Raw genomic sequence first — 22,271 nt, 5'->3', positions numbered from 1 at the left:
GTTATTTTGGAGTAATTTGCAGAAACTTTAGATTTGTATGCATGTAAAAAATAAATAATATTTCATTAAAAGAAGTACTTTAATTAAATTTAGGGTGCATAAACAACCACGTTTATTTTGCGGGTAATTTGAAGACTTTATTTTAATAATTAAATAATGACATGTAATTTCGAACCAATTAGGCTAATTGAAAACTTTCAAATGCCTACTTAGTCATTGGGGTGGGGGTGGTGACAGGTTCTGAACAAAGTCACAACATTTTTCCCTTACATACAATTACACAAACACAATAGCAGCGCTAACGGAATAATTAACTAGTGAATAAGAAGGATTGAGTGAAAAAAACTGATCACAATTTAATTAGACATAATATTAAAACACATTAAAAAACACATAAAATGGCCACTGATTCGGTATACTTTTTGGTCAGATAGCTGCCTATCTAGTGTAGTCCGTTCCTATTTGAAATTAACTGGTAGAGAATTAGGTGAAAAGACTGGAGGTGGACCAAAGATGCAGTCCCACATAAGTTATTACCACATTAAGCCGCTGGAGGAGTAGTCCCTTGAGAGTGTCTCTTTGTTATAATCAAACCCAAGCAAGGTTTTTAGGGGTCCTCACTGCAACGCGGTATCCTCCTGTCGTGGAGAAGATCGGTGGTACTCCAGATGGATTTGTTCACCTCGGTTTCTCTGCAAGATTTGAGATCCAGTCCTGGTCCGGGCACACAAAGGCAGCAATAGTTCCAGTGGATAGTGACCAAGCAAGTCCCTGACGCGTTTCGCTGCAGGCACTGCAGCTTTTTCACCTTTGAAAAATGTTGACCATTTCCTGTGTCCTGTGACCATTGCCATATTATTGCCATAATGTCGAACTTTTGTCCACGTCGACCTAATGCGTGTCGACCAATAGTGGTCGACCTAGTACTGTTGAATTTCCGTAGGCTTAATGCAAGGATCACTGGGCAGCCTCTCCTCCCACTGTTTTTCTGTCCACAGCCGCATCTGACGTTATTGTGATTGCCACTTGCATCAGCCACGTGTAGTGCGCAAGAGACCCGTAATCTCCATAGACCACAACTTGAGCTCATGATGCTCCCACAAAATGGCATTATCACCGTGCAGTTCCCACTTTAAAATGTCCATAGTACGTAAAAAAAAGGTTCAGCAAAGATCTATCTATAGGACAGAGATGCATAAAAATGCATATTTCTCAACCCCTAAAATTTCATGTTTCTGCACCTATGTACATGTCTTCGTATCAGCATCATATGCACTTAATTTATGACAAGTCAGTAAATGACATCATCAGCAGTATGTATTTGCAACTCCCATGTAGCTGCTGCAAAAAATACCCCTTCTAACTTATATCTACAGTATACGTATATTTGCTGGTACATATGAGCCACATTTGCATATTTGAGAATGACCCTTCCCAACCAATGATACTCAGGGCCTGCCAGGCTCCAGTACTTTTCGGTACTTATAGCGAAAACGTGGTCATGCCTCCTTACAAAAAATATAGGGGCAGTTGGGAAAGCATCAGTATGCCTGTACCCACTGCAGCTCAGCACACACCAGTATGTGCTGGACTGGGGACACAGCCTGCTGTGCTGCCACTGACAGATGGGGATGGGGGGGGATCGTAATTAGAACCCCCACACACTCTCGCCCCTCCCCCCCGCTCTGTGCCCCCTGTCAGTGCAGTGAGTGTAGTGGGATGGGTTTGGGGAATTCATGGTGAGCCCGGGCTGCTGGGGGGCCAGGGAGAGAGAGGACTGACTGCTCATCACTGGAAGGGGGGAGGATGTGGATCTGGTCCTCTGCCGGTCCCTTACTACAAGCCTGTGCCCAGGTAAAAAGTATCTTCCACCCTGCCACCCCCCCCCCCTCCTCTTCTTGGCGTCTCTGTTGATACAGCTGGAATAGTACTCTTCCCATCCGCTCCCGTCGTTATTGTTCGGAGAAGTCTGATTAGAGCTGCACACTGTGCCCACATTTGCAACATTTTACAGACTACTACGGTGCATGGTGTACACAAAGGTGCTGTTGCGATTGAGACAGACTGTATCAGAAATGTTGTGGAAAAGTGACAGGCTTTCCTGGCACTGGGAGGTGGCTAGTCAAAATGGTCCAAGTGTCTGCATTCACAGATGCACAGCTGCAGGCATAGGAGGCCGTGGTCAGATAGAGAAACTGCATCTGCCATAGGACTGCTGCTAGTTTTGATGGTGCAACTGATGTTGGCTTATAAGGACGCACCAATCATTATTACAGCATGCAGTGGGGTTTAAAGTGGGAGTCTCAGACCTTGCACATTCGGCTGAATGGCTGTACACAAGGAACGCCAATGTGAAGAAGTGACATTTTCTGAGAACGTTATAATATGTAATGAAATTATTTATTAATGATATAAAGTAACAAAAACCCAAAGGCTAAATATAGTATCAATGGTACTGTAATAGAAAATACTGAGGAGGAAAGAGATTTAGGAGTCACTATTTCAAGTGACTTAAAGGCAGGAAAGCAATGCAGCAAAGCAATGAGAAAGGGAGAGGAATCAGTAGCAGGAAAAAATAAATAATAATACCACTGTATAGGCCTCATCTGGAATACTGTGTCCAGTTCTGGAGACCATGGTGGTCATTCCGAGTTGTTCGCTCGTTGCCGATTTTCGCTATGCTGCGATTTGTTGCTAACTGCGCATGGTACGCAGAGCGCATGCGCTAAGTTATTTTACACAAAACTTAGTAGATTTGCTGTTGTTCGTGCAGCGCTTTTCAGTCACACTGCTGATCGGTGAGTGATTGACAGGAAAGGGGCGTTTCTGGGTGGTAACTGAGCGTTTTCCGGGAGTGTGCTAAAAAAGTGTCTGGAGAAACGGGGGAGTGGCTGGCCGAACGCAGGGCATGTTTGTGACGTCAAACCAGGAACTAAACTGACCGAGCTGATCACAATCTAGGAGTAGGTCTGGAGCTACTCAGAAACTGCAAGAAAATATTCAGTAGCAGTTCTGCTAATCTTTTGTTCGCTATTCTGCTAAGATACACTCCCAGAGGGCGGCGGCCTTTTATTTGCAATGCTGCTAAAAGCAGCTACCGAGCGATCAACTCGGAATGACCACCCATATCTCCAGAAGGATATAAATACATTAGAGAGTGTACAAAGAAGGGCAATTAAAATGGTGCATGGCCTACATCACAAAACTTACCAGGAAAGGCTAAAAGATCTTAACATGTATAGTTTGGAGCAGAGAAGGGAAAGGGGGACATGGTATAAACTTTAAAATACACTAAGGGCCTTAACAAATTTCAGGAGGGAAACATTCTTCAAAGGAAGAGAAGTAAGATAAGACTAGAGCAATTTAAAAAACTTGGGATAGGCATATGAAGATCCTTACAAAGAACTAAGGTTCAAAAAGGGTTGATATTACCTGAAGCATATAAATAGGGGCAGACTAGATGAGCCAAGTGGTTCTTATCTGCCGTCAAATTCTAGTTTTCCGTGTTTTTTAAAATACAGTATATAACTTAATAACACTCTGTCCCTGGACCGGGATCAGTACTAAATGCCGCCGGCCGGAATCCCGGCGGTCGAAATACCGACGCCGGAATCCCGACCACACAATCCCGACAGGGGTGGCGAGCGGAACGCAGCCCCTTGCGGGCTCGCTTCGCTCGCCACGCTGCAGGCACGGTGCCTCGCTATGCTCGGCACACTATTATATTCTCCCTCTATGGGTGTCGTGGACACCCACGGAGGGAGAATATGTCGGGATTCCGGCGGTCGGGATTCCGGCGTCGGTATTTCGACCGCCGGGATTCCGGCCGGCGGCATCTTGACCGCATCCCCCTGGACCTCATACCGGTATCAGGCTTTATGTAAAGGGCTTATATTTGGTATATTTACACTCTGGGTGAACTGGTTATATTGTTGGTGAGAATATTTGGGGAAGCATTATTGTGCAAAAACTAGTGGATGACTTTAGAAAGGGGATTGTTTCCGTACGTTCTGCCTGTTTTTATTGCTATGTAATGTCGAATTGTTTAATATATAAACATTTTATTCTATTATTCTACCAAAAAGAAGCGTTATCAATCTCACAAAATAAAAACAACAATATAAAACCACTCATGTAAGGCTAGAAGCAAAGAAGTTATTTCCTGTGAAGCGGTTGCATCACTGTCGCTAAGGCATGGAACTGTCCCTGGTTATCACCCATGGGGAGAGGTGACGTTCAGCACAATGTGATTGAAGAGCTCATCTCACCCTGTTTGGGTGTATTATTTGTATTTCCCGCAAGCTCTAAGCTTCTTCAGTTCTATAATGAAGATACACTTTGATGAGTTTTATCTAACCATTAGTATACCAAGGGGGATCTTCTGAGGACCCCAGAATGTTATTTTCTCTAACGTCCTAGAGGATGCTGGGACTCCGTAAGGACCATGGGGAATATACCAAAGCTCCCAAACGGGCGGGAGAGTGCGGATGACGGGCTTCGCAGGAGACATGGGCACTTTAAGAAAGACTTTGACTCTGGGTGTGCACTGGCTCCTCCCTCTATGCCCCTCCTCCAGACCTCAGTTTGAGACTGTGCCCAGAGGAGATGGGTGCACTGCAGGGAGCTCTCCTGAGTTTCCTGCTAAGAAAGTATATTTGTTAGGTTTTTTATTTTCAGGGAGCACTGCTGGCAACAGACTCCCTGCATCGAGGGACTGAGGAGAGAGAAACAACCCTACTTCTCTGAGTTTCAAGGTCTTGTTTCTTAGGCTACTGGACACCATTAGCTCCAGAGGGAGTCGGAACACAGGTTCGCCCTGGACGTTCGTCCCAGAGCCGCGCCGCCGTCCTCCTCACAGAGCCAGAAGAAAGAAGCCGGGTGAGTATGAGAAGAAAGAAGGCTTCAAAAGGCGGCAGAAGACTTTGTGAGCTTCACTGAGGTAACGCACAGCATGGCAGCTGTGCGCCATTGCTCCCATACACCTCACATACTCCGGTCACTGTAAGGGTGCAGGGCGCAGGGGGGGCGCCCTGGGCAGCAATATAAACCTCTTATTTGGCAAAAGAGAGCATATATACAGCTGGACACTGTATATATGCATGAGCCCCCGCCAATTTTACACTTTTAGCGGGACTGAAGCCCGCCGCCGAGGGGGCGGGGCTTCTCCCTCAGCACTCACCAGTGCCATGTTTTTCTCCACAGCACCACTGAGAGGAAGCTCCCCGGACTCTCCCCTGCTTATACCACGGTAGAAGAGAGGGTTTTAAAGAAGAGGGGGGGGCACATAATTCGGCGCAGATAATAATAACAGCGCTACGGGGGTAAACATTAAATTGCTGTGTTTTTCCTGGGTCATATTGCGCTGGGGTGTGTGCTGGCATACTCTCTCTCTGTCTCTCCAAAGGGCCTTGTGGGGGAACTGTCTTCAGAAGAGCATTCCCTGAGTGTGTGGTGTGTCGGTACGTGTGTGTCGACATGTCTGAGGTAAAAGGCTCTCCTATGGAGGAGATGGAGCAAATGTGTGTGTGTGTGTGTGGTGTCTCCGTCGAAACGACGACGCCTGATTGGATATGTGAAATTAAGTGCTAAGTTGATTTTATTACACAAAAGATTAGAGAACAGACAGGGAATCTACCCCCTATGTCACAGAGACTTTCAGAGTCTCACAACGCTCACTATCCAAAATAATAGACACTGATATCGACACGGAGTCTGACTCCAGTGTCGACTACGATAATGCAAAGTACAGCCAAAACTGGCAGAAAAGTATTCAATATATGATTATTGTAATAAAAGATGTTTTGCTTATCACTGATGACTCATCTGTCCCTGACACGAGGGTACACATGTTTAAGGGGATGAAAGCTGAGGTAAATTTCCCTCCTCTCATGAAGAAAAAGAGCGGGAATCTCCAGACAAGAAGCTGCAGCTTCCCAAAAAGAATCCTCAGGGAGTATCCTTTCCCTAATGGGGCCAGGATAAGATGGGAATTTTCCCCTAGGGTGTACAAGGCATTGACACGTTTACCCAAAAAAATAGCGTTGATTTTACAGCTATCCTCAGGGATCCTGTAGATAGCATGCAGTAAAAGTACTTTGAAGTCCATTTACACACATTCTGGTACACTACTCAGACCGGCGATTGTGTCGGCATGGGTTTATAGCGCTGTAGCAGTGTAGACAGTTTTCTTATCAGCGGAGATTGAAACCCTAGATAAGGAGACCATGTTATTGTCCCTTATATATATATATATATATATATATATATATATATATATATATAACCATTCCACGGTGCGGCACTCATGCTGGTCTCAGAAATAAATGGACGTCAGTCCGTTTATTTCTGAGACCAGCATGAGTGCCGCACCGTGGAATGGTTATTGAATTATCTTTGTGAGGGCACCAGCGACAGCAATTACTAAGGCTAACACGGAGTGCCGGACCGCAGCATCCATATATATATATATATATATATATATATATATATATATATATATATATATGTAAAAGATGTTGTTATATATATATATATATATATATATATATATATATAAAAGACATGCCCAAAGAGACGTTAGTCTACTGGGTTCTAGAGTCAACGCTATGTCGATTTCTGCTAGACGTGTCCTGTGGCACATGCAATGGACAGGTGATGCCGACTAAAAGAGGCATATGGAGTTGTTGCCTTACAAGGGTGAGGAATTGTTCGGAGAGGGCCTCTCGGATCTCGTCTCCACGGCTACGGCAGGTGAATAAAAAAATTTGCCATATATTCCCTCACAATCTAAGAAAGCGCCTCATTATCAAATGCAGTCCTTTCGTTCCAATAAAAACGAGAGCACGTGGTTCGTCCTTTCTTGCCAGAGGTAAGGGCAGAGGGAAAAAGCTGCACAACACAGCTAGTTCCCAGGAACAGAAGTCCTCCTCGGCCTCTGCTAAATCCACGGCATGACGCTGGGGCTCCCCTGAGGGAGTCAGCTCCTGTGGGGGCACATCTTCGACTGTTCAGCCACGTCTGGGTCCACTCACAGGTGGATCCATGGGCAATAGAAATTGTTTCCCAGGGTTACAAGCTGGAATTTGAAGAAGTGCCTCCTTGCCGGTTTTTTCAAATCGGCCCTACCGAAACAACCCCTGGAAAGGGAGATAGTGTTACATGTGATTCACAAATTGTGTCTGCAACAAGTGGTGGTAGAGGTTCCCCTGCTTCAAAGAGGGCAGGGGTACTACTCAACTGTTTGTGGTTCCGAAACCGGACGGTTTGGTCAGACCCATTTTAAATTTAAAACCCCTGAACCTTTACTTAAAACGGTTCAAGTTCAAGATGGAATCAGTCAGGGCGGTCATCGCCAGCCTAGAAGGGGGAGATTTTTTGGTGTCTCTGGACATAAAGGATGCATACCTACATGTCCCCATATATCCTCCTCATCAGGCGTACCTGAGATTTGCGATACAGGATTGTCATTACCAATTTCAGATGTTGCCGTTTGGGCTTTCCACGGCCCCGAGAATTTTCACCAAGGTAATGGCGGAAATGATGGTGCTCCGGCGCAAGCAGGTTGTCACAATTATCCCATACTTGGACGATTTCCTCATAAAAGTGAGATCACGGGAGAAGTTGCTGAGCAGCGTATCACTTTCACTGAATGTGTTACAGCGACACGGCTGGATTCTCAATATTCCAAAGTCGCAGCTGAATCCTACAACTCGTCTGCCCTTCTTGGGCATGATTCTGGACACAGACCAGAAAAGGGTTTTTCTTCCGAAGGGAAACGCGCAGGAACTCATGACTCTAGTCATGAACTTGTTGAAACCAAAACAAGTGTCAGTACATCATTGTACTCTAGTTCTGGGAAAGATGGCGGCAACATACGAAGCCATTCCATACGGCAGATTCCATGCAAGGGCCTTCCAATGGGACCTATTGAAAAAAATGGTCCGTGTCGTATCTGCAATTGCGTCAGCGGATCGCCCTGTCCCCCAGGGCCAGAGTATCTCTCCTGTGGTGGCTAAACAGTGCTCACCTTCTAGAGGGCCGCAGGTTCGGCATTCAGGACTGAATCCTGGTGACCACGGACGCGAGCCTCCGAGGTTGGGGAGCGGTCGCACAGGGAAGAAATTTCCAAGGACTTTGGTCAAGTCAAGAGACTTGTCTTCACATCAACATCCTGGAACTAAGGGCCATATACAATGCCCTACGTCAATCGGAGATCTTACTTCGCAATCGACCAGTTCTGATCCAGTCAGACAACATCACTGCAGTAGCTCATGTAAACCGCCAAGGCAGCACAGGGAGCAGAGTGGCAATGGCGGAAGCCACCAGAGTTCTTCGCTGGGCGGAGAATCATGTAAGAGCTCTGTCAGCAGTGTTTATTCCGGGAATGGACAACTGGGAAGCAGACTTCCTCAGCAGACACGCTATGCATCCGGGAGAGTGGGGACTTCATCAGGAAGTCTTCGCAGAGATTGTAAGTCGGTGGGGACTACCCCAAATAGACATGATGGCATCCCGTCTCAAGAAAAAGCTACAAAGGTATTGCGCCAGGTCAAGAGACCCTCAGGCGGTAGCTGTAGACGCCCTAGTGACACCGTGGGTGTTCCAGTCGGTATATGTGTTTCCTCCTCTTCCTCTCATACCCAAGGTGTTGAGGATAATAAGAAAAAGAGGAGTAAGAGCAATTCTCATTGTTCCAGATTGGCCACGAAGGACCTGGTATCCGGATCTGCAAGAAATGCTCTCAGAAGATCCGTGGCTTCTTCCTCTAAGACAGGACTTGTTACAACAAGGTCCCTGTCTGTTCCAAGACTTACTGCGGCTGCGTTTGATGGCATGGCGGTTGAACGCCGGATCCTGGCGGAAAAAGGTATTCCGGATGAGGTCATTCCTACGCAAATAAAGGTTAGGAAGGACGTGACAGCTAAACATTATCACCGAATATGGAGAAAATATGTTTCTTGGTGTGAGGCCAGGAATGCTCCTACGGAAGAATTCCACCTGGGCCGTTTTCTTCACTTCCTAAAAACTGGAGTGAATTTGGGCCTAAAATTAGGCTACATTAAAAGTTCAGATTTCGGCCTTATCCATTTTCTTTCAAAAGGAATTGGCTTCATTGCATGAAGTACAACTTTTGTGAAGGGAGTACTGCATATTCATCCTCCTTTTGTACCTCCAGTGGCGCCTTGGGACCTTAACGTGGTGTTAAGTTTCCTTAAGTCACATTGCTTTGAACCACTTAAGACAGTGGAGTTGAAATATCTCACCTGGAAGGTGGTCATGTTGTTAGCCTTGGCTTCGGCTAGGCGAGTATCGGAATTGGCGGCTTTATCACATAAAAGCCCCTATCTGGTTTTCCATATGGATAGAGCGGAATTGCGGACCCGTCCTCAATTCCTACCTAAGGTGGTCTCATCGTTTCATATGAACCAACCTATTGTCGTGCCTGTGGCTACACGTGACTTGGAGGATTCCGAGTCCCTGGATGTGGTCAGAGCTTTGAAAATTTACATGGCCAGAACGGCTAGGATCAGAAAAACAGAAGCACTGTTTGTCCTGTATGCAGCCAACAAAGTTGGTGGCCCTGCTTCAAAGCAGACTATTGCTCGCTGGATCTGTAACACGATTCAGCAGGCGCATTCTACGGCAGGATTGCCGTTACCAAAATCGGTTAAGGCCCATTCCGCTAGGAAGGTGGGCTCTTCTTGGGCGGCTGCCCGAGGGGTCTCAGCACTACAGCTGTGCCGGGCTGCTACTTGGTCTGGGTCAAACACCTTTGCAAAGTTCTATAAGTTTGATACCCTGGCTGAGGAGGACCTCCTGTTTGCTCAATCGGTGCTGCAGAGTCATCCGCACTCTCCCGCCCGTTTGGGAGCTTTGGTATAATCCCCATGGTCCTTACGGAGTCCCAGCATCCTCTAGGACGTTAGAGAAAATAAGATTTTAAACCTACCGGTAAATCTTTTTCTCGTAGTCCGTAGAGGATGCTGGGCACCCGTCCCAAGTGCGGACTACTTCTGCAAGACTTGTATATAGTTATTGCTTACATAAGGGTTATGTTATAGTTTCATCGGTCTTGGACTGATGCTATGTTGTTGTTCATACTGTTAACTGGGTAGTATATCACAAGTTATACGGTGTGATTGGTGTGGCTGGTATGAATCTTGCCAGTTGGATTACAAAAATCCTTTCCTTGTACTGTCCATCTCCTCTGGGCACAGTTTCTCTAACTGAGGTCTGGAGGAGGAGCATAGAGGGAGGAGCCAGTGCACACCCAGAGTCAAAGTCTTTCTTAAAGTGCCCATGTCTCCTGCGGAGCCCGTCTATTCCCCATGGTCCTTACGGAGTCCCAGCATCCTCTACGGACTACGAGAAAAAGATTTACCGGTAGGTTTAAAATCTTATTTTTTGTGATCCTGCCGTATCTATAACAACTATTTTACTCCTGATTTTCTGTGTGTCCTGCATCAGATTAAGATAAATACTGTGTAATTAGGCTTATAAAATGTTCTTTCAAAAAAACATAAATAATAAAAAACACTATACTACGTTACAAACGCAGAATGTTTTATATGTGAGAAACACAGGAAAACAACCACCACGGTGACATGTGCTAAGGACTGTAGCGATGGCAACACATGAATAGTGATGTATTGTTACTGTAGTAAAATAATATAACCTTTTTACAAGAATATACAGTATCAAATCGGATGTAAAAATGTACACACTGTAATGAAGAAGAATATATGGCTTTTATTGGCTAACTACTCTTGAAATAAATAAAATATTTTATCCTAACTGTCGTACCCTTACTAGAACGTATCCTTACAGAAACCCAAAAAACATAATGTTTGTAATTTGCCGCATCAAACAGTTGAAAATTTTGACAAAAAATCGTGGGGTCGTCTGAAGACCCCAGCTTGGTAAAGTATGTTGAGGTAGGCTTGGTATATTAAGGGTTAAACTTTAATTACAATTTACTCTGAAATATGTCTGCCATATTATAGTGTGTAAATAATACTGTATGTATAGCCCTGTACTATTTGTAAAACCTACATTGAGTCAAATCCACAACAAGAATTATGCTTTGTCTAACACATAAATAGAATTATGCAGAAATTGTGAGCATTTCATTGCACTTCAGGAGATAAACGATTGCTTCTTCCATTACAGCTGGAAACAATGAAACTGATGGCAATGAAGCGGTGAGACGAATACAAGAAGACACCCTGAATAATAAAGGTATGTGTTTTATATGAAGTCAATACCATTACAGCCTGAGAGCTAATGGTGCAGACTGTATTAGTGAGACGGGTTAGCGGACCAGAAGACTTGCGCTTGTGCTGCATCTTAAATTATTTTTGTCAGCTGAAATTCTATTTGACTTGATAAGACATAAATAAACATTTTCGTTCTTTTTTACATTCTAGAACTCCATTTGTATTTGTCTGTAGTGATATTTTTGTAATCATGAAATGGAAATAATAGAGCTATACAATTGAGTCTGTTTACATCCAAACAATCAAGCCAGTGTTTATGCATAACCCTATGAGTCGTTGTATTTTGCATTTCATACTTTGTATTTCATACTTTGTATCTCCCCAAAGTGTAATAATATATCTGTGTGGTACTTATCCGCCCTATGTCAGGGTTTCCCAAACTCCACCATTACAGTCCAGGTTTTAAGGATATCCATGCTTGAGTCCAGATGGTTAAATCAAATTGACTGAGGAACTGATTTCGTCACCTGTCCCAAGCATGGATATCCTTAAAACTGGACTGTATTATTATTATTATTATTATTACAATTTATTTATAAGGCACCACAAGTGTTTTGCAGTGCCGTACATACAACACACGTTAGAACAATACAGGGTATGCAGAACTTAACTTCACAGAAAATTAAAACAGAGCACAGGTAACAATTAGCACCACAGTTCTCAGTACACAGTACAGCAGAGATGTCAGGAAGCAAAGAAGTAATCGGCGTACTACTGGGGGCGGTCACAAGCAATAGGAAATGCAGGTATAGACAGTTACTGAGTAGGAGAGAGCTGTAATTGAAGTGCAGGAGAAGAGTGCTGTGAGAACAGAAGGGAAGAGGGCCCTGCTCCAAGGAGCTTACAATCTAGGGACTGTAATGGTGGAGTTTGGGAAACTGCCCTCTGTACTATAGTGCACCTGAGATTCTGCCTAGCTGGTATTTTTGTACGTAGGATGAACACTCGGCAAAACTAATGTTTCTGTGGGCATATTATATATTGTACTTTGTATTGCAAATGGTCACATTCACCCACTCTAACTGTTGTGAGTGTGGTGCGCCAAATATAGGGCACCTTTTCTGTGTCTTTCCTGCAAATATAAAACACCTTGGGGTATATTATTTACTAAGGTCCCGATTTCATTTGTTTTTTTTGTTTTTTTTTGTCTAAGTGTGATCACGGGAATTTACTATACACAAATCAGCAGTTCACAAATATGAATGAATAGACCATCGGTCAAACACGGCTGTTATTTTATACAACTCGGTAATTTACTAAGAATTTGTATTCTCAATCACTGCCGACAATAGCCAAACACTGCCGGGAAAGCATAGAATTTGTAAAAAAAAAAAAAAAGGAGCCTTCAAATAGACCTGCTTTTTGCTGGCGTGTTCAGATAGTCATGCACGGATCAGTGAGATCCGTGCCTGCTTATCTGTGTAAAAGGGTCAGAAATAGTTAAAAATGGCAAAAAAAAAATGCGTAGGGTTCCCCCTCCTAAGCATAACCAGCCTCGGGCTCTTTGAGCCGGTCCTGATTGTTTTAATACCGGGGAAAAATTGAGTGGGGTCCCCCCGGATCTAAACAACCAGCACCGGGCTCTTGGGCCAGCCCTGGTTCCAAAAATACGGGGGACAGAACACGTAGGGGTCCCCCGTATTTTTAAAACCAGCACCGGGCTCCACTAGCCGAGAAGATAATGCCACAGCCGGGGGTCACTTTTATACTGGTCCCTGCGGCCATGGAATTACCCCCCCCCAACTAGTCACTCCTGGCCGAGGTACCCTGGAGGAGTGGGGACCCCTTAAATCAAGGGGTCCCCCCTCTCCTCCAGGCACCAAAGGGCCAGGGCTGAAACCCGAGGCTGTCCCCCCCCATCCCTGGGCGGTGGGTGCCGGGCTGATAGCCTTTGTGTAAAAAAAAGAATATTGTCTTTTGTTTTAGAACTACAAGTCCCAGCAAGCCTCCCCCGCTTGCTGGTACTTGGAGAACGACAAGTACCAGCATGTGGGGAAATAACGGGCCCGCTGGTACCTGTAGTTCTACAACAAAAGAAATACCCAAATAAAAACAAGACACACACAACGTGACAGTACAAATTTATTAAAACACACTTACACACTCATACATACTTACCTACATCCCACGTCGGCCAATCACGTCCCCTTCCCCAGTAGCATCAATCGTGTATCTGTAAAACCAAAACTCCAATATACTCACCTACTATCCAGTGATGATCTGTCCTCTTCTTTCCAGAAGTAATCCGTAAAAAATAAAAAAGAACGGAAACCCGGCCCACACCACTAAAGGGGTTCTATGTGTATACATGGAACTCCTTTCCCCGAATGCCCGGACCCCCCATGACTCCTATCACGGAGATCCCAGCAGCCCATCAGGGTGTGCCACGTCATGGCGCTTTCCTGATTGGCTATGCTCTACTAGCCTGTCAATCAGGAGTAGCACAGCGGCTAGAATGGAGGATCGCGTTCCTCCATTCTAGCCTATGATGGGAACTTTGCGGTCTGCGGTTAACTGCAAAGTTAATTGGGGTCACCCGCAAGAGTCACCCCAATTAACCCCATGGTTAACCGCAGACCACAAAGTTCCCATCATAGGCTAGAATGGAGGGGCGCGATCCTCCATTCTAGCCGCTGTGCTACTCCTGATTGACAGGCTAGTAGCGCATAGCCAATCTGTTGTAGAACTACAGGTACCAGCGGGCCCGTTATTTCCTCCATTCTAGCCTCTGTGCTACTCCTGATTGACAGGCTAGTAGCGCACAGCCAATCAGGAAAGTGCCATGACGTATTTCCCCGCATGCTGATACTTGTGGTTCTAAAACAAAAGACAATATTCTTTTTTTTACACACAAAAAGGCTATCAGCCCGGCACCCACCACCCAGGGGTGCTGGGGACATCCTCGCGCTTCACCCCTGGCCCTTGGGTGCCTGGAGGGGGGTACCCACTCCTCCAGGGTACCCCGGTCAGGGGTGACTAGTTGGGGGGGGTAATGCCACGGCCGCAGGGACCAGTATAAAAGTGTCCCCCAGCTGTGGCATTATCTTCTCGGCTAGTGGAGCCCGGTGCTGGTTTTAAAAATACGGGGGACCCCTATGTCTCTTGTCCCCCGTATTTTTGGAACCAGGGCCGGCCCAAGAGCCCAGTGCTGGTTGTTTAATACGGGGGGACCCCTGTCAATTTTTCCCCAGTATTTAAACAACCAGGACCGGCTCAAAGAGCCAAGGCTGGTTATGCTTAGGAGGGGAGACCCCACGCAATTTTTTTTACTCTTGTAACTCTTTTAATACTATACACAATGAAGCCCTGCACGGATCTCACTGATCCGGCCGGGTTTCATTGTGTTATGTCCGGCAGTATTTTACTCATCACTCCCGTAAAACACTGCCCGACAATGGCCCTCATTCCGAGTTGTTCGCTCGCTGCTAATTTTAGCAGAATTGCTAATAGACTAAAATCCAGCAGTTCTGCGCATGCGTATGCATCTCAGGGCGCACGCGCTAAGCAAATTTACACAAAACTATGCTATTTTACTCACAGGCGAACAAAGCTTTTCAATCGCTCTGCTGATTGACAGAAAGTGGGAGTTTCTGGGCGGAAACTGGCCGTTTTCAGGGAGTGTGCTAAAAAACGCAGGCGTGCCAGGTAAAAACGCAGGAGTGTCTGGAGAAACGGAGGAGTGGCTGTTCGGACGCTGGGCGTGTTTGTGACGTCAAACCAGGAGCTAAACGGACTGAGGTGATCGCAATCTAGGAGTAGGTCTGGAGCTACTCAGAAACTGCAAGGAAATTGCTTTCGTTAGCAATTCTGCTAATATTAGCAGAATTGCTACTCTTTCGTTAGCAATTGCTAATCTTTCATTAGCAATTCTGCTATGCTAAAATACACTCCCAGAGGGCGGTGGCTTTGCGTATGCATTTCTGCTAAAAGTAGCTAGCGAGCGAACAACTCGGAATGAGGGCCAATACGAATAGCATCGACATCGGAAAATACGAAAAACGAAAACTCGGCAGCTTAATAAATTCACGAAAATGATTACAAAAAGTTGCAGAAAAATACGTCATATAAAATTCAAGAACAAACTCCGACCAAATCGGCAGAAACACAAATCTTAGTAAATATACCCCCTTTAGCCATTTCAGAGAAAATGCTATATATATATATATATATATATATATATATATATATATATAATAATCTTATTATTATTAATTTGGGGATTGAACCCTGTATAAAAGAGGTGTGTTTTTTATATTGCGATATGTAATACAATTAATGTTTAATCCCTGAAACGGCAAAGCCTACAAGAAAACATTATATCCGTAAAATAAAAACTATTTAATAAGTGCCATAAGGCCTATCTATCACCAAGCACCACATTACTGTACATTCATTGTTCACTGTTTGCTTCTTTGTTCTAGCTGGAGAATACAGAGTGATGCCATAACTTTTGTGCAGCTTATATTTTGCTTAAATATGTATTAAAATACTAATAGATAATGTTGGGTAACATAGCGCTCTTCAGCCACTTCTGAATCATTGAAGGTTCATAAATAAATGTTCGAAGCATCTTTTTTGGTAAATTGAAAACATGGCAATAATCCTCAATTCCACCTTATTCAGATCACCAAGCCTTGAAATGTATGCAGATTAACCACCTTTACCCGACACAAATAGAGGGGGCACTTCCATGGTGCATAAAATCATTTGACAGGCTTTTAAAAAACATGAGGGGATTGTGAGTTTTCTGTTGCTGGGATAATGCACCAACACCTCCCCATCCCATGCATGTAGACATAGACCTGCCTCTCTATTTGCATTGTCGAATCTTGTATCATTTACAAAACGTTTGTTGGTTTATCTTCAATAATCTTTGTTCTGATAAACTGAAACATTGAACAAGACTGGAATTTGGCTCTACAAAAGACATATTGTTATGTGTCACTGCGGCTCACATTCTCCGACAGGTCCCCGGCCATTTTTAGGCACTGCAACGGCCACACTGGCTGATGGTTTCGGCTGTTACTAAGCAGCCGGGACACCTTCCTGACTGCTCTGCTACGTACATGATTAGTCAGGGGGAGTCTGTTCCCATTGGGACAATCTGATTGGCCCCTGTGCTTCCCTTGTGCTCTGTCAAGACTCCTGAACCATTGCTGCCCTGGTAAACTGTTCTAGTTCAGTCTGCTGTGCCGTGGATTCCAGCCTGTGCTCCTGCCTGACTGCATTGCTCTGTTTATTGTTAGCTCCTGACAGCATTACTCCACTTCTCATTACCTACGCCAGACCCCGTTCTTGCCTTTACCTTCTGTATCCTAGTTCCAGAATTCTTTTCACTGGCCACTTGTCATAGGAACCTGAGCGTTATACTGTCCCTGTGTGCTCCTAGCTCTGCATCCACTCATGCCTCCCCAATTGACACCACTCAGTATATGTTATAAGCTTCTACTACTAAGAGTACTAGTCCTGGGGCTGTCATAACACCTATTTGTCACTCTCAGACCATTGCTGAGCCAGAGAGATTTATATTGGAAAATCACATTTACTCTTCTTCTATACTCAAAATCATTGGACCCCTGACTGGATTATAAGTACCTTGTTCCTGCTGCTATCTGGTGGCGCCAATATGCAGCATGTGACACTTATCCTCATGTATCAAGCTCTTGTTTCCTTATAAATTACAAGCTTGCAAGTAGGGCACACTTACTAATTTGTCTGTCTGTTAATATCCAGTTTTGTTTTACTACTGTGTTTATCTGCTGTTGTAAATCACTACAGACTATGCTGGTGGTAATAAACAAGGAATACATTATTATTGGTGATTTATAAGGTGCTACAGTGCAGAAAACAGAGCATACATTAAATTGGGCGATTCAGTTTATATATAATGCGGCTGATACCATCTAACCGCAAATGTCTCAAGCACTGCATCCCATGCATGCTTCTATCCCACTTTCCTGCAACTATGTTGGATACTGAAATTACTACTTATATTGCAATCTGTCTTCACTCATTTTGCAGTATGTCAACATTTTTATTAATCCGCTGTTACCGTGAGCTTCTACTTGCAAAGCACACACTCTCTCCCTTTCTCTCCATACTACCACATTATGCCCCCCCCCCCCCCCCCCCCCTTCATCCATCTCCTTGGCACTTTCAAAGTGCTCCTCTGACTTCTGAAGGTGTTTCATTTTTTTTTTCTGTTTCTGTCTATTCTGTATTTACCACTTACACAGAGTGCTCATCCTGCCCACTGTGACCTTATGTAGAACACCCAAGATATCTGCCTCACCTGGTACTATCATGGGCAGGATGATCAAGAAGTGGAACTACTGTATATATGCAGTGGGTGTCCTGTTAATCACTTTTCATTTTACCCTTGTACATCATATTTCCATGTATTGCTTATCTTGCACATTGTAATATACATAGTACACCCAAGATGGCTGCCTTGCCTGATCCTCTTATGTGTAGAATGGACAATGCATGTATTGCCCTGCTCATGCGTGCCTGCAATCTAGTGCATGTATGGACACCTGAACATTACACTTGTGTGTGCTCATTGAACATCTTATTCCAGAACTATGGGCATTTATGGAGCTAGTTCCCATTGTTCCATATCAGCCTCTGCTCCTCTTAGAGGGCTTTCTATTAGATTTTGGAGCATGGGCAGAGGAGCATTAGTGAAGTCAAGCAGTAATGTTGGGTGATGAGCCCTGTTTCACCGTCTGCTTTTCAATTCATCCACATTCATCCAAATGTTGTTCTACTGGGTAAGATTAACGCACTCTATAGGCCAATCATGTTCTCCCCCATCAAATGCAGCAAATCATGTTATTGCAAACATTATTGTGTGCATGATGGTAATGTCATGTTGCCATGGGAAAGGGCCTTTCCCAAACTGTTGCCACAAGGTTGTAAGTAAATAATTTCCTTGAAGGTCATTGATTTCTGTAACATTAAGATTTCCCTTTACTTGAACTTAAGAACCCCGGCCAAACCATGATTCCTTCACTAAATTTTACAGTTATCAATATGCATTTTCTTTGCCTCTACCAAACCCAGATTCTTCTGCTATATGGTAAAGTGCATTTCTGCTGCGGGGTACACTGGGCTCCACAAGTCTGGACAATGGGGTGTAGAGTAGGATCTTGATCCGAGGCACAAACAGGCTCAAAGCTTTGACTGTTCCCAGAATGCACAGTGCCGCCTCCTCTATAACCCCGCCTCCCAGCACAGGAGCTCAGTTTGTCAGTTGGTGCTGCAGTAAGCAGGCACTTAACAGAGGGGCTGCTCCAGGCAGCCCTAAGAAAAGCTTTTTATGAGGTAAAAAGTGAAGACTTCAAGGGCAGCAGCGGTGGTAAATGTCTTGTGACATTCTCTGCTGCAGCTCCAGCTCTCCCCAGCAGCGCTGTACACTCCCGAGCCCTGGTTGCCGGGTACCTACAGCGGAGGCTCCGGTTTACTTCACGTTAGGCACAAACGGCTGGGGCTCTCCAGGATCACGTGGCCGCGTTTCGGGAGGTGGTAAGTGGGTCCCGCTCGCGTGACCCGGTCTTTATCGCGATCCAGCGCGGTCAGTGGGAGGCGGGCCGCGCGCGCTGGCGGTGGACACTGTGGATACAGGCAATCCCCCTAGATCACCAGGGCATGGGCGCAGGTCAGGTTTTCTCTTAAAACCGATTTTAATATCGCCCACAGTACCCGGTGGTTTTGTCAGCAAGGGGGATAAGGCTTAGACCTGAAGCCCCTCCCCCAGCCTCAGGGCGCCATTTCCAGCAAGTGTTCCCGCCTTGGAGCTGCATCTCTGTCTTTTCCTCACTCCCTGTCAGTGTCTGCGGCGCCATTACTCCTCAGCTCACTGTTCCTGGGACTGCTTGGGCAAATCCTCCTATGTAAAGCCGCCTGGTTGTCAGTGCTGTGCCTTTACATGACACTTAAGTATTCTACCTGCCTTTTTAGTCAGTGTTAGTAAGAAAGAGTGCATTTAGTCAGGGGTTTATAGTACAATTACCCTGTGATATACATCCAGTTTCTTACTGTGTAATGTTATATCTATTGACTATATAGCTGTGTAAGCTAGTCCAGTGCAGTATTATTATCTGTAATAACCTCTGCATTGTACAAACTGTGACTATCTGTGTGTGCATTGATAGCTGAGTGGTGTCCATCTCGTGTCTTTCACTCAACTTGCTATCCCTATATTCTATAACCTGAGGGGGCTTGGTGCGTCAGGTGTTATTTAATATAGAATTTTCACAAAGATATACTGTATTACGTATTTTTCTCTGTGATTTAGTCACCATATCTCTCCTTTATCTCTGCTGGTGCTGACTACACTGCGCAGGGGTTTGGGTTTAGAGATATAGTGCTGCTAATAATTGTACTGTGTTACCTCATACTGCAAGTTATATCATGTCTGCTTCTGAGGGTAATGGTTCTGGGGCGGAACACACTGCTGGTGTTACTGAAGCCACAGGCACATATAAGGAGAATATAGCAGCTTTGGGCTCTGGTTCTGGGGGCTCCTTACCCCCCAGTGGGACTGTGGAAACGGAGGCACATACTGACCCTCCGTGGGCCGCTTTTTCCACGCTTCTGCATACGCTAGTTCATAAACTAACACCCCCTATGGGACCTCCAATGCCGGTACAACCGTATGTGGTCCCTGCAGCTAACCCGTCGTGGGCGGACGATTTATCTGCTCAATTAGAGAAGTTGAACCAGTCCCTGACTACTAAAAAGTCTGACCATCGCTCGCCTAAGTCCAAGAGGTCCTCTAAGCGAGCGCTCGTCTCCTCACAATCCACTGCTGTCACTGACACCTCGTCTGATGAAGACAGCACATACACTGACCCTACAGGTTCTGACTCAGATACGGCTGATGGGGAGGGTAGTTCACATGTGGATGTTCCTGATCTTTTGGAGGCTATTAAGTTAATTCTGCATATTACGGATGATCCCGAGCCATCCGTTCCTCCTAAGAAACCAGATAGGTTCAACGTCAGAAGGTGATTAAACAAGTTTTACCTCACTCTGACCACCTAGTGGATATACGTCAGGAACCCTGGCAAAGCCTGGGTACGAAGTTTGTGCCTCAAAAGAAGATGCTGGCTCGCTATCCCCTTGCGCCAGAGCTGTCTAAGAATTGGGAAACGCTTCCTCCAGTAGACTCACATGTGGCTAGAATGGTGGTTTCCTCAGCTCTACCTGTCACTACCGTCACGTCTCTAAAAGAGCCTACGGATAAACATGTCGAGGGTTGTCTAAAAGTGATTTACACCCTCACGGGTGCTGCACAAAGCTACATGGGCGAAGCAGAGGCTATTGAAGCATGGGCCTTGGAGTTAGAGGCTGAAATCTCCTCTGACCATGCTAGACAATGCTCGTCATATATTGTCACAGCTTCTCACTATATTAAAGAGGCGGCTTCTGATGCCGGTATCCTAGCAGCCAAGGCCTCTACTACGTCAGTACTGGCTCGCAGGATATTGTGGCTGAGATCCTGGTCTGTGGATCTGGACTCTAGAAAAACCCTGGAGGTACTCCTTTTCAAGGGGGATATTCTGTTTGGGGAGGACATAAATAAGACAGTGGCTGACTTGGCTACTGCCAAAACTGCCTGTCTGCCTAATACAGCTCCTTCTGCGGCATGTCCTTTCGCCCCTTATGTCCTTCAGGTAAAGCAAAAGGTCAGGCGTACCATAAGCAGGCCCGCACTTCCAAACCTGGTAAGCCGAAGCCCAAAAGAGCCTGGGCTGCCCGTCAGCCAGCAGCCAAGACCAATAAGCCAGCCGCATGACGGGGTGGGCCTGGTATACCCAGGAATGGTTGAAGACCACTTCAGATGCCTGGGTACAGGAAGTCGTCACTCGAGGTTACGCCATAGCCTTCAAAAACCGACCCCCTCATCGATTTTGCCAGACAGACGTCCCGTTGGACCAGACAAAGGCAAACACTCTGCATTCGGTGGTACAGACCCTCCTGGATACAGGAGTCGTAGTACAGGTGCCTCTTGCTCAGAGGGGCCGGGGGTACTATTCTCCGCTGTTTCTAGTCCCGAAACCGAATGGGTCCTCCCGGCCCATTCTCAACCTCAAGGCACTGAACAAATTTGTGAAGGTTTCCAAGTTCCATATGGAAACCCTTCGCTCTATAGTTCTGGCCTTGGAACCTGGGGACTACATGGTCTCCCAGGACATCCAGGATGCTTACCTGCATATTCCTATAGCAGTGTCACATCAACAATACCTGAGGTTCGCTATTGGCAACCTCCATTACCAGTTTCGGGCATTACCTTTTGGTTTAACAACGGCTCCGCGAGTCTTGACCAAAGTTATGGCGCGGATGACGGTGGTACTCCGCCGTCAAGGGGTCAGGATACTGCCGTATCTGGACGACTTGTTAATCCTGGCAAATTCCCCAGATCTTCTCCTGCATCATCTGGATATGACGGTCCAGTTTCTACAAGCCCACGGGTGGCTCATCAACTGGAAGAAATCCTCCCTGGTCCCTGCTCAGAGCATGGTGCATCTCGGAGCGCTGTTGGACACTCACAACCAGAGGTTGTTCTTGTCTCAGGAGAAAGTCCTGAAACTTCAGGACAGGATTCGTTGCTTCCTTTCTCGTCCGCAAGTGTCGATACATTCGGCAATGCAGGTGCTGGGCCTCATGGTGTCAGCATTCGACATGGTGGAGTATGCTCAATTCCATTCTCGCCCCCTCCAGAAGCTGATTCTAGCCAAATGGGATGGCCTGCCTCACAGGATCAGGTCTCACATGATCTCTTTGACTCCGGAGGTCCGTCTGTCACTGCTCTGGTGGCTCCTGGACCGACAATTGTGAAGAGGCCGTCCCTTCTGGATATCCAACTGGGTCCTGTTGACGACAGATGCCAGTCTAAGAGGTTGGGGCGCGGTGCTGGAGCAGCACTCCTTGCAGGGTCGGTGGACCAAGGAGGAATCTCTCCTCTCGATTAACATTCTGGAATTGCAG

The 22,271-nt window shown here is 45.7% G+C and overlaps 1 protein-coding gene across 3 annotated transcripts in view; it reads left to right on the top strand.

Moving 5' to 3' along the window:
• Positions 1-22,271, top strand: part of ZBED1 (zinc finger BED-type containing 1) — a 506,379-nt gene that overhangs the window by 98,208 nt on the left and 385,900 nt on the right. For all 3 annotated transcript variants that reach the window (XM_063955484.1, XM_063955483.1, XM_063955485.1), the window contains exon 3: positions 11,170-11,238. In XM_063955484.1, coding sequence (XP_063811554.1) covers positions 11,170-11,238 — 69 coding nt within the window. The remainder of the gene's footprint in view (positions 1-11,169; positions 11,239-22,271) is intronic.

This window comes from Pseudophryne corroboree, chromosome 2 (assembly GCF_028390025.1).
Source record: "Pseudophryne corroboree isolate aPseCor3 chromosome 2, aPseCor3.hap2, whole genome shotgun sequence".
NCBI lineage: Eukaryota > Metazoa > Chordata > Amphibia > Anura > Myobatrachidae > Pseudophryne > Pseudophryne corroboree.
The sequence above is the reverse complement of the archived record's forward strand: the minus strand, read 5'-3'. Positions and strand labels throughout refer to the sequence as shown.